Below are 12,180 nucleotides of genomic sequence, written 5' to 3' on the forward strand. Positions count from 1 at the left end.
GATTCTGCCCCCAAACCACCAAAACACGTTTCTTTTGCTGAGTTGTATTTCTAGTACATAACTGCCACAGGCAGAGCCCAGTCACTTGTGTGGTCAGCAGCTTCACTGACTGCAGTATCGTTAAGGCTTTTATCCATCCCACCCTGCCTGAGTGCTGAAGTATTTGCTATTTGCAGCCCTTACCAAGTGCAAACACAGCCCTAATGTGGTTGTGGCACACACGAAGCTGTGAGGTCTCACATGAACCAGCCTTCAAGGCACTGGCTGAGCCAACTGCCATCTCCTCTGCTGTGCAGCCACAGTGCCCAGGGAAGTGCCACAGAGACCAAAGCAAACAGCTCAGCAGCTCCCTCCTACCAATTCAATCAGGGAGGAATAAACCACTTAAGAAACACAAAATAAGTAACCGGAAAATTAAACATGGATGCTACCAAAGAAAACTACTAAATCACCACTAAAGATAAAAAGGAGTGAAAAGCATTTCCCGGGGAGGGAAGACTAGGGTATCACCTCCAGCCTTGGTGTACTGGCCTCATTCTGCACGGTGTTTTTAACAGAAGGAAACCACTCGCCCCTGGGCTGTCCCACCCAGCACCACTGCGCTCCCCCCTATGGAGGGGTCAGCTCCGTGAGCCCCGCCACCCTCAGCTCCCTCCCTCTCTCCCAGGCAACCCTTAATGTGTGCTAAAGGCCAGCTGTGTCTGCCCACAGGCCTTACTGCTGCTTTACAAGGAAATCCATTTGGCCTCAAAGAGACCACAACACCGTCAGGTAAGGGAAAAACCAGACACACGTCACATAACCAAAGTATTGCCAACTTCAACTTTAATAATGGAACCATCACTTTTTTTGCCATTTCAGTAATAACTTTAAGGGGAATAAAAACTTCCCTACAAAAATAAAACTAAGCTTGTTAAAATTATAAATAGTTTAAATGTTTGTATTTAAAGACATACATTTTAATGTTTCCCTGCATTTCCCCTCCCTCATCATTTCATCATTCTGGTACCATCATATAGTGACAAGAAAACAGTTTTGCAACAAAAGCTTTGACAGTTCAATTTGATGCTAAAATTAAAGAAAGATAAAACTGACCAGGCACGACCATTTCTTTTAAATTAAAGCTGCTGTAACCACCAGTGTGCAGAACAAAAAAGAAGAAAATTAACTCCACACACGATATCTTACAATAATTAACTGTGGACTAAGACAAAATTAAAAGTTTATTTTGGTCCCCCACCCCCATCCCCTTCACCCCAAATCAAGACTCATAGTGCATACAACACTGATTGAGGTTTTTGGCTAAAGTAAATGCAGATGTGCCTACTTAAAAAGACTGATAGTTTAGTTCAAGTAAAACCAAAATTCACATATTTTTATACTCAACTTTAAAACTCAAACAGTGTTTAAATCTGAGCAACAAATGGTTCAATATTGACAGCGATTATGCAATGATTACATAGCTATGGGCAGATACATAAATTAGGATGTTAACAGAATACCCACCAACATGCTGCTGCATTCCTAGAAAAACAAATTGTAACAAAACACAAAAGCATTCCCTGAACCATTATAAAGTGTCTCACTTGAGGATAATGTTACTAACTCACACATGCACTACGATGTTACATGTGAAATTAAAAAACAAACAAGATATGCCTTAGATATATTTTATAGTTAGTCCTACTCTTAATTTTTCTTAACCCTTTAAAACATTATGATTGTCTCATAAGCTTGCAAATTCTTTTTACCTAAAAAACTTGTGAAGAGTTTTAAAAAGAATCTTACTACGGAAAGGAAACAAAGGCACAATTACATAAAATTAAGGGGAAGAACAGAAGCATCTTGGAGTTTCACACAGTATCCATTAGATGTCACCAAAGTTTTAACAATTCCTTGGGAATTTAAAACTAAGACATTAAGAACAGAGGGGAAAAAAACCCCACCACAACTTCTGCTGCTGTTCAATCCTTAGCACTCCTCCACTCCCCCAGCCCCCAGTATACAACTCATTTCCTCTCCGGCATAATAATGACTACGGTATCAGTCACTCAAATCTGCCTCATGCTTCCATGCTTCTATTGCACACCCACTTCTTTGGTTTCTTTTGAACATGCTTTTTTAGATAAATAACTCTGAAAGAACAACAACTATATTTACACTAAAGTAAAAAGTTTTCTTGCTACATTTTTCCTACTTTTAAATCAAGTAAATCAGCAGTCTGCAGAATTTGGTAATCAGTCTTTCAATTAAGAGTTTAAAAACCATAAGAAAAAAACCTTTTGAATTATTAAAAGCAAGAGTTACTAAGCTCAGTCACCAACACAGACAATAAATAATAACTTTCTGCTGGGCTGGAAACGGGAATACAAAATTCTACTTTCTTTGCCTGACTGAGCCTTTAACAAAGAAAGAAGCAGAGGAAGCTATTTCTGTCTTTCAGATATGATAATTCAAGATTATCCAGCCTAAAAATCGGTCACTGAGCCAGAGGAAAGACCTGACTTACAATAAAAACCAAATGCATCTGTAGTTGCAGCTTATGTCTGAGCCCTCGCTAGACAGGTATTTCTCACAGAGTTATCTGAGACATGGACCACTTTTCAGAATTCAAGTAAGCAGCTTTTTAGGTTTGCAACACTTTTCAAACCCTGACTATGCCTTTATGGAACCAGCTTCTCCAAAAGGGACCTGTATGTGCAGCTCCATTTCCATTCTTACTTAGCTTTTGCTTCTCGTTCCTTCCCACTATTTCTATTATCTTTATTTCTTTTCCAGTGTGGATTTACGCAGTTAAAAACCATAAAACTTATTCACAATATTATAACATACTAAAACTTTAACCTTGTAGAATTAGTATTTTAACTTTCCTCTGTGTAAATACTATTTTCATTTAAAACTTCCTCTGTCAGCTATTAAGAGTTCTTCTCCCCCAACTCTTACCTTCTCTTCAACTTTCTCTTTACCTTCTTCAGAAAGATCACTTTAAAGCTTTCCACAAATTTCACAGTACAAACCACAAGATCTCATATGCCTTACACCTATAACAGTTCTTTCACAAATTATACAGTAACTATTTGAAAACAGAAAGGTAGTGCAAATCAATTTCATCTCTAAGATAGTGCTCCTACTAATTCTCGTCCAAATGGCTTTAATAATTATCAATTTGCACATCCTTACTTGTAAAGATACCATTAAGCAAAGAAGAAAAAACCATAAAATCTTACTTCATAGCATCCTAGGAAATTGCTTACAGTTTCACAGCTTGCACCAAGATAACTTGGGAAACTCTCTAGGCACACAGAGGGTTGCAAACTGATGTACAAACATGCAGAATGCCTTACTTGTGGGTACAAGATGCTAAGTGACCTGGCTTATGGAACTAAGTCTACCCTGGCATCACAAAACCGTCTTCTGAATAAAGAAAACTACTCTCTGCTGCTCTTTGTACGTTGGGTTTGGCATGCTCTATTGACATTTGGTAGCACACATTTTCCTGAGAGTCCTTTGGCCCCCTTTTAACCCGGTTTCAACACCCCACGAAGGGCTTCTTCAAGTTTGCCCCTGTAAGCTGCGTAGCGGTTCTTCAAGATCTGCAGTTGGTCATTTTCCTCTTTGTCCAGTATGCGCAAGAAGTTTTGCAGTTCAGGAATACTAAAAGCTTCCCACTGGAAAGGCAAAGAGCAAAGAATGGATGAGACGAACAGAAAATACATAAATCTTTTATATATACAGTATTTCTAAACAAAGTCTCAGACACTGTAGACCATTTCCAACTGAAACAGTATCAGGCACCTTCCTTGCAAATCTTAGGGCATCTGAAAATATTTTACTCTTTTAAACTGCTTTTTTCTTCTGCAAGTAACAACAGGTCAACCTAACCACAAACGAAATGCACAAAGGAAATTAACACAAAAGCACAAAGGAAATTAACAGGGGAAAAAAGTCTGCTTCCAAAAAATGAACTGTCTGGTCAGCACAGCTCAAACAGAAGCCCACTCATCCATGAAGTTACACAAACACTGACCCAGCACGGGTGTGACATACCATGACTTCTCCAGTTTCATGCTCACGTAGAACAAAACTGAGCATTTCTGTTTTGGGGCCTGCCACCAAGCGCAGGTAGAGGGGATGTTCTCTGTCTGACAGCTTGCATGTATAAACTGCAGGAGAAGGAAACCACAGTAATTATCATCTTTACCAACAACGTTTCAAACACTTGGAACAACTGACGCTATGACTAATGCTTGCTAATGCTTGAAGATTTCAGAAAGATGCATGTGTAGCCAAAATTTACACACTGTTTATCAGTCTACAGACTGGTTTAGAGTGGTGAGTTTTAGGGAGGAGCTGAGCACTGACTGATGGTGACAGTGCAACACTGCACTTACACAGGAATGAAATGGCCTCCAGTCAACACAGTACACCAGCTGAATACGTGCAGGGCTGGGGTGGAGAAAAAACCCACAAGAAAAATATACAACACACAGATCTGTTGCTCTATTTAAGCACTTACAACATCAGAGCTGTGTATTCCTGTTCAGATACCTTTTCCACTTAAAATTTCACACACAAAGTCTAAAAGACAGCTCTGCCTGCCTGACAGCCAGAAACATCTGAACTCCTGAAACTGCTCTCAATGTCCACAGAAAGAAGGTGGATTCTAAGTGCAAGAACACAACTTTGGTAAAATGCACCTTTCCCTAAAAAAACCTCTTTTCCATCTTCCGGTATTTCCATGACAACATAGAACAAACTCCTAACAGCAGCCAGTGCCCAGGGAAAGCCATGTGCATTAACACCCAGGAGCACAACACACATGCTCATGGTTGTCACCTTGAGAGCAGTCTGCCAGCGCCACTACCTCAGGCACCACAGACACCAGGGTTTATCATTTTAAAAACCTGTCCTGTAGCTTAATCTCACAACTCTGCAGTGTATCAGGCCAGCTGAAACGTAGGGTCTGGGAAGAGAGCATAAAATAAAATAGGATGGACTGCAAAGCACAGGAGATCTGTGTAAATGTTTTAGCAGGTGACTTTGTCTTCGATGAATTATCCTGAAATACCCCCAGATCTTTTGCTGTCTTACCATGCTACTTTGCATAGGGAAAAAAAAGACATGGTAGGAAGATTGTCACCCCTATTTATCTGAGTTCTTCCACCTGGCTTATTTCAAGTATTACTATAGCACAACTTCTTCCCCAAACCCTTCCACTACCAAAATGCCCCAAGCTCAGCTTATACCTTGATCTTCCTTGTGACAGCGTTTATAAAGTGCAAACTTCGCAGGGTTGTCAGCCACAAAGAACTTCTTGAGCAAGGCCTCGATAACTTCCCGAACAGTGTTGGTGCTGCTGATGTGAAGGGTGTTCACGCAGCCGTCCGGCAAGTAAAAAGCGGTCTCTGTATTGCTGGGAGCACACCTCCCCTGGCTCTGGGAGGACTGCACAGTGATGGGTCTGCATAGTTCCATCTGCACTTTGATGAAGCCAGTGTAAATCCCGTTTGCATTCTGCAGTGAAGGAAAGGACTGAACTGTTAACATTGTCAGCAATGACCAGCTGTGACACAGCAGTGGAGCAGCCACATGAAAATGCTCACTGTGGTGAACACAGTTTAAATACCACTGCAATACACGACATCTCATAGGAAAGGTATTGTTGTGGTAGTTCAGACAGTTATTCTTTCTGGTATATCTTCTGAATATTAATTTTTCTTATTAATAACTATTGAATATTAACGGTTTTTTAATAATAACCATTGAATTCTAAGTATATTAGGACCTCATCAAGCAACAGGTATGACATACCAGTGATAGGTTTTAACTTTAGGAGAGAACTATGAAGTGAAAAAGATCACTAACACCCATCTTTGGCAACAGATTTACTGCAAAAATACAGAAATTATCTCCCACACTTTAGCTGTCTTTGTCAACTTCGTATGAGGTATTTAGATGGTCAAATCATGTTGAAAAAAAACCCCAACCAACCAAAAAAAAAAAAAAAACCAAAACAAAAAACCCCACAAAACAACAACAAAAAAAACCCAGACAAAACCCCAGAATAAATGCCAATCTAATCAACATCTGAAATTGTTTATTCCAGTTTCTTCTGAAAGACAAAATAGTAAAGCAAATCAAACCTTACTGAGCTAGAAAACTTTTGACAATCTGGTTTTAGGCATAGTAAGTCCTGATCCACATGCAAAAACATAACAAAGATCTTCTCAGTACATAGTCATACTTACATGGTTTAGGACATAATGGAATTTCAAAATTTCCATATACACCCACGGGAATATGTCATGTATTAGAAAATTTGGACAGCATGACAACTGAGTAACAGCGTGTGAAGCATATGCGAATTTTATTAGTATGGTCCTGAGTAGACTGGACTGAATATCAGACCTGGTTCACAATCCTTGGAAATTATGAGTCTTATGTATTCCAGTTTGTACTGTCTATGTTTTGAGGACAGGGGGAAGAAAGCCTCTTCATGCTGAAAACCTATATGACTACTCTGAAAGTTAAGTCTCCTATAATAAATATTGAGTGTTTTAATTTTTATCACTCGTTGAGCATCCTTATCAAAGAAATCTGGCAAAAATTTATCTGCAGAAACAAGATAAATATACCTTCATTTTTACCATCTGAGCATTTTCAGAATTTGTCAGAAAATTCTGACAAATTTTCACCTTAGTGTCAGCTGACAGTTTACCTTAAACACATTTCAAATTACACCAGTTTGTTTTTACAACAGGTTTTTTTGATCCATATAAAAGAGTTACATGGATAAGAAGCATTTCAGACATGAGATTTAATTTGCAGATCTAAGGAAATGTCACTTAAAAAATCATTAAAACAGTTTCATATGTAAGATGCTGAGAATAAAGCAATTCACAATGCACTACAAAGTTACAGCTCAACTGCTTGCATTAAAAATTACAGGAATCCTATGCAAAACTTACCAAGGTCATCTTTAATTTATCAGTGACAGATGAATTATAGCTTTGTATCTTCTCTTTAACTTCTTCTTTACTGAGATAAATGTGAGGTTCTCTCTCCTTCTGAACATCCTTCAAAAACAAGACAGCAGTTTTAAAATAAAAAATAATAATAATTATTTTATGATTTTGGATATGAACATTACTCCAAATGGTAATTATTCCACAAAGGCTCAACATAACAGTAATTAGCTGTGCAGCAACAGAAAGGATTAACACATTAAGCAAATCAAACAGAACATTCAGAGTGAAGGGAGATGGTTTAATCAACACATCCAAAGACACCTGTGCCCTTTTGTTGCCAACTGTTTTCCTTCGAATATTTTGCAGCAGTATGCAAAACAGCTCAGCTCATTTTATGGCTTGATTTCCTCCTGTCAATGCCATGCCATCCTGTTAAGAACACTTAAAATTTTCATGAAATATTACTTGGGGCACAAATAGGTATTTCTGAACAAATGAGGAGTACATCTGAAAATAGCAGCATGTCCTAACAAGTAACCCTGACAATCCCAGCATGTGCCAACAACACGACGGCATCCCTGCATTCCAACGTGACAGACAGGATGTTACACACAGGGTCACTGCCTACTACATAAACCATTGCAAGTAACTCTCCAGATACATAATGTTACACCAATTGCATGTTTTTTCCATGGGGAAGGCCTATTAAGATTTTTCAACTGTTGCTTTTATGAGGTTGCTATGGATTTCACGTGCAGCAGTAAAAGACGACCCTGGAATTGGATTTTTTCCAAACAAACATTTGTTCCCAGTCTGTATTCCCACAGCAAACCAGTGTTATAAATACATTCCAGTTTCTACCACTGGCACAAACGCCATATATAGTATGAAAGAGTTCCAGCTCTCAGCTTTGACGATTTAAGGCTTCAGTTAGACAAGGGAGACGCTTTGAAGAACCTCGAGGCTTTCAGAGAACACCTGAACACATTCACCCTACGGACAAACCAAATCACAGTTCCATCTGTCCTCACAAACACATTCCAGTGGAGCATATCCTGAGAAAGGACTTCCCTGACTTCAGTGGCCAGTATATTGAACACCACTCAGCACAACTCAGCATACACCTTTGCAGGCACTTCAGTTTGCCAGACAGGACCCCAAAGATGAGCACATCTGCTGTGGCATTGTAAGCTTCCACTTGCCAGAAAGAATCTGCTGAACTTTTTGTGTCTCCTAATTTAAAATCAAATATTTTTAGCTCTTTTAGGCTTAGTTTTGCTTTTCCTATATGGCATTTCACTAAATGACATGCTGGAGCAGACTTATTTTCCCATAGCTATAAAAAGAAAGGTGTGGTCTGAATGGAGAACTTGAAGCCAGAAACCTTGAATTCTGATCTGGGCTCAGATACTGATTTCCTGCATACCACAGAAAACATACCTTTATTCCAAAATCAGGAAACTGAGGCAAAAAAGGAACACCAGTGAAAGACAACTCTGCCATTAGTTCCTTAAACACAGTTCTAAGATTGTGTATTGCACAGTTGCCAGACATCACCTACTATATTACAAACACCAAATTACTGAACATTTTCAGAATTCAAATCTCTATTCTCCCTAGAGAAATGAAGCCTTGTTGCCCCTCTGTTGCAGTGGGGATCCTGCAACACGCATATATCAAACCAGGAGCCCCGTGGAAAGGAAATATATATGGACAGACAGATTCTTGATAGCTGTTTCAGAGATGTTTATTTCTCCAGCCGCATGGCCGGAGCTCTGCCGAGGAACTGTTCCAGTCACGGGACCAAGGGTCCTTCTGCCCGCGCAGGGAACACAAACCAACCAATGGGAACGAGGCTGAGCAGGGACAGGGAAGCCCCGTGTCTGTGCCCTCAGGGCCCCTCTCCCAGGGCTACACGGCAGGGGAGGGACCCCAACACCTCACCCGTTTTATTTTAATAAAAGGAGAATGAAAACAACTGGATAAACATAACAAGAACAGTTTCAAAACAAAACAAGCCACCCTCCTGAGTCTTTAAATGTCCAAACAGATTCTGTGGAACATCTTAGGGCTGACAGAAGGGAGACAGAACTCTCTGAGCATGCTTTGTGGGGAAACTGAGGCAGGAGAGGGTTTAACTTCTTCCCTCCCCCTTTTCATCCCCCACTCGGCATTGGAAAGGGATTTTTGGGGAAACAATTGGCAAAAGCATGGTTTTGTGAGGGAAACCATGGATGAAAAAACGGATTGGGAGTACACTGGGGGTAATAGGATATAGGGTAAAAGGGAAAGGTGGGATTAGGAAAGGGAAACTGTAGGGGGGACTTACAATAGAGATACTGTCTAACATGACTACGATTTTTTGCATATATACTGCCTTTTACAGGAACACCATCAGGCCCAGTGACCTGCGATGCTTGTAACCCTTTTCTCCCTAGTACAATATTAAATTCCACCACCTCTCCATCTCCCAAGCTTGGGATGCATTTTTCAGGGTTATTCTTTTTAATAGCAGTTCTATGCACGAATATGTCTTGCTGGTTGTCACACCTTGTTATAAAACCATAATTTTGCTTAACATTATACCATTTTACTATCCCTAAGGTCTTAGTTGCTATGATCTTTTCCTTTTTCCGAGTGGCTGCTGTTTTCTGTCTCGCTGCGTCTTTGCTGTCTCTTTCGGTCGCTCTCGTGTTGGAATTGTCAGGGCTGCTGGTGCCTGCGCGCTCTTCCCGGGGTCGCGTTCGGGGCCGCGCGGGCCGGGCCGGGCCGTGCCGCTCAGTTCTCCGTGCGTCGCCTCCTCTGGTCGCAGCTTCGCTGCCGATGCCGGGCGCTGCACCCACGTCTCGGCCGGGCCCCCGAGCGACGACTCCCCCGCGCTCCGCTCCAGCGCGCGTCTCGGCTGGGCGCGGCTCCGTTCCACCGCCGCCAGCCGCCGCCCGCGTGCCGCCCCTCTCGGTCGGGCATTCACGGGGCTCGCTCCACCACGCACTGCACAGGACCGGGCGGGCACCGCCGGGTCCCGCCGCTCCCGCCGCGCCTCGCTCCGCCACCGACACTGCGGCTCGCGTGGCTCCGGCCGCGCGCGGGAACTGCCTCGCTGCTGCTCTCAGAGCGCTCGGTGCACGTGGCCTGGGCCGCACGGTCCCTGCGCCACGCTTCCCTTCGCCAAGACACAGCTGACATTGCTCAACAGTCTCGGTAACTAAATAATATTCACGAAAATATTCTTCCATCGGCATATATTTTGACTCCAGTATTAACTGTGTCCAAACGGTTTTCCAAAAGCCCTTGGTAAGAATTAAATCCCAAGAAACATAGAAAAAGTTCTTAAACAACCATGCCAGGAAGTGTTTCAGTTCTTTTTGAGCTTGAATCAAGCTAAAATTTACAAATCGTTGTTCAAGAATCATTTTAAGTTTAAGATAAATGTCCATATGCGGCTCTGAGAGCCAAGAGTCTTCCCACGGTTCCTCCATAGTTCAGATATGGAATAGCAAAGCAAAACCAAGAAGAGGAATCCAAAGTTTCCAGGGTTTACTCACACAAATCAGTCGCTTAGGGATCGGGGATCGTTCTGCTCTCAATTCTCCACCATTTGTTGCAGTGGGGATCCTGCAACACGCATATATCAAACCAGGAGCCCCGTGGAAAGGAAATATATATGGACAGACAGATTCTTGATAGCTGTTTCAGAGATGTTTATTTCTCCAGCCGCATGGCCGGGGCTCTGCCGAGGAACTGTTCCAGTCACGGGACCAAGGGTCCTTCTGCCCGCGCAGGGAACACAAACCAACCAATGGGAACGAGGCTGAGCAGGGGCAGGGAAGCCCCGTGTCTGTGCCCTCAGGGCCCCTCTCCCAGGGCTACACGGCAGGGGAGGGACCCCAACACCCCTCTATTTTTCATCTTCCCTCTCCCCCAAACTGTCATAATAAAGATGGACACAGTTTCATCTAAACTGCCCACTTCATCTCTCCAAAGGCTCTTTCAGCTTTATAGTGTTCTATTTGGGGGCAAACAAAGCAGACACAAAGGAAAAAAAGTGGATACTAAAGGGACAGGAAAGTCTGCAGGCCTCTATTTACATCTATATGACACATTTCAAGAACCCAAGCTTTAACTTGCAACATTCCCTGTAAGTGCAGACAAACTCCTTCACATGGATGCCAGCCAAGACTCACCTCAGGCAAGCACATTGTAGAGGTCATATCTCTCCAATCTACCAACAGTATTGATACTGAATTTCCAATACTGGACACCTCAGCTTTAATGTTTATTATTAATTAATTTCTGATTGTTCAGCCAGGTACCTACCCAGCTGGAGCTGACTGTCACGATGATTACTGAGGTCACCCACAACATCCACTATCGTTAAGCAAAAACACAAACCAGGAAAGAGGAAAAAACCTCAACCTATGTTGAAACATCAACCTTTGTTTACAAAAAAATAATAAACAAACAAACAACCATTTCGCATTAACGTCTGTGCACCTCAAGGTTTAATTTCACAAAAACAACTTTTAATAACTGTAGGTGACAAAAAGAACCTATTGCCTTTAATGGCAATGGCACAGAGTAAGCTCACAAGGCTGACAGCTAGGAAATTATCTGTATGCATTATTAAAGAGAATAAAAAAAAAGAGCAAGAAAAAAAACCTTGGTGAATTAATAAGTATAAACAGACAACAAGAAATTCTCTCCTGTTTTCACACAGGAGAGTTTTCATATACATTTCTGTTCTCCCAAAATGACAGAAATTTGATCTGGTTAGAAACGACACTACCCCACGAGATCACTCTAATCCTGGGGATTGCCGTGGAACCAGGCACGACAAGCAAAATCCAAGCACAGCATCCAAGCCAGCTGATTTCCCATAGACTTGCCCTGGTCATGCCCTTGTAGTCAGCCTTCTCCGGTGCGGCTCCACTATAGAGCTGTGGGCCACAAGGTATCACTGGGGCAGCTGTCATTCCCTCAAATGAGTCAGACATGATTCCATACTTGAACATACCACAGGAATTTCTGCCTTCTTGCACTAGCACTAGAGGCCGGACAATTTTGGCAAAGCTTAATTAAGCCCACAAAAAACACATCTGTGTGTTTACGCAAAAGCAGAGATTACCTCCTTCTGTAGCAAGCATTCTGCCAACAAATGTACCTCTAACTCATTTTCTAAACAACCAAAGCCTGTGCCTCAATTAATTTTAAC

The 12,180-nt window shown here is 41.8% G+C and overlaps 1 protein-coding gene across 3 annotated transcripts in view; it reads right to left on the bottom strand.

Moving 5' to 3' along the window:
- Window positions 1-808: 808 nt before the first annotated feature.
- RASSF3 (Ras association domain family member 3) overlaps window positions 809-12,180 on the bottom strand; it is a 77,291-nt gene continuing 65,919 nt past the window's right edge. For all 3 annotated transcript variants that reach the window (XM_048301504.1, XM_048301503.1, XM_048301505.1), the window contains exons 2-5: window positions 6,969-7,076; window positions 5,247-5,514; window positions 4,048-4,163; window positions 809-3,668 (exon numbers count right to left, since the gene is read on the bottom strand). In XM_048301504.1, coding sequence (XP_048157461.1) covers window positions 3,519-3,668; window positions 4,048-4,163; window positions 5,247-5,514; window positions 6,969-7,076 — 642 coding nt within the window. In that variant the 3' untranslated portion in view covers window positions 809-3,518. The remainder of the gene's footprint in view (window positions 3,669-4,047; window positions 4,164-5,246; window positions 5,515-6,968; window positions 7,077-12,180) is intronic.

This window comes from Corvus hawaiiensis, chromosome 4 (genome assembly GCF_020740725.1).
Source record: "Corvus hawaiiensis isolate bCorHaw1 chromosome 4, bCorHaw1.pri.cur, whole genome shotgun sequence".
Lineage (NCBI taxonomy): Eukaryota > Metazoa > Chordata > Aves > Passeriformes > Corvidae > Corvus > Corvus hawaiiensis.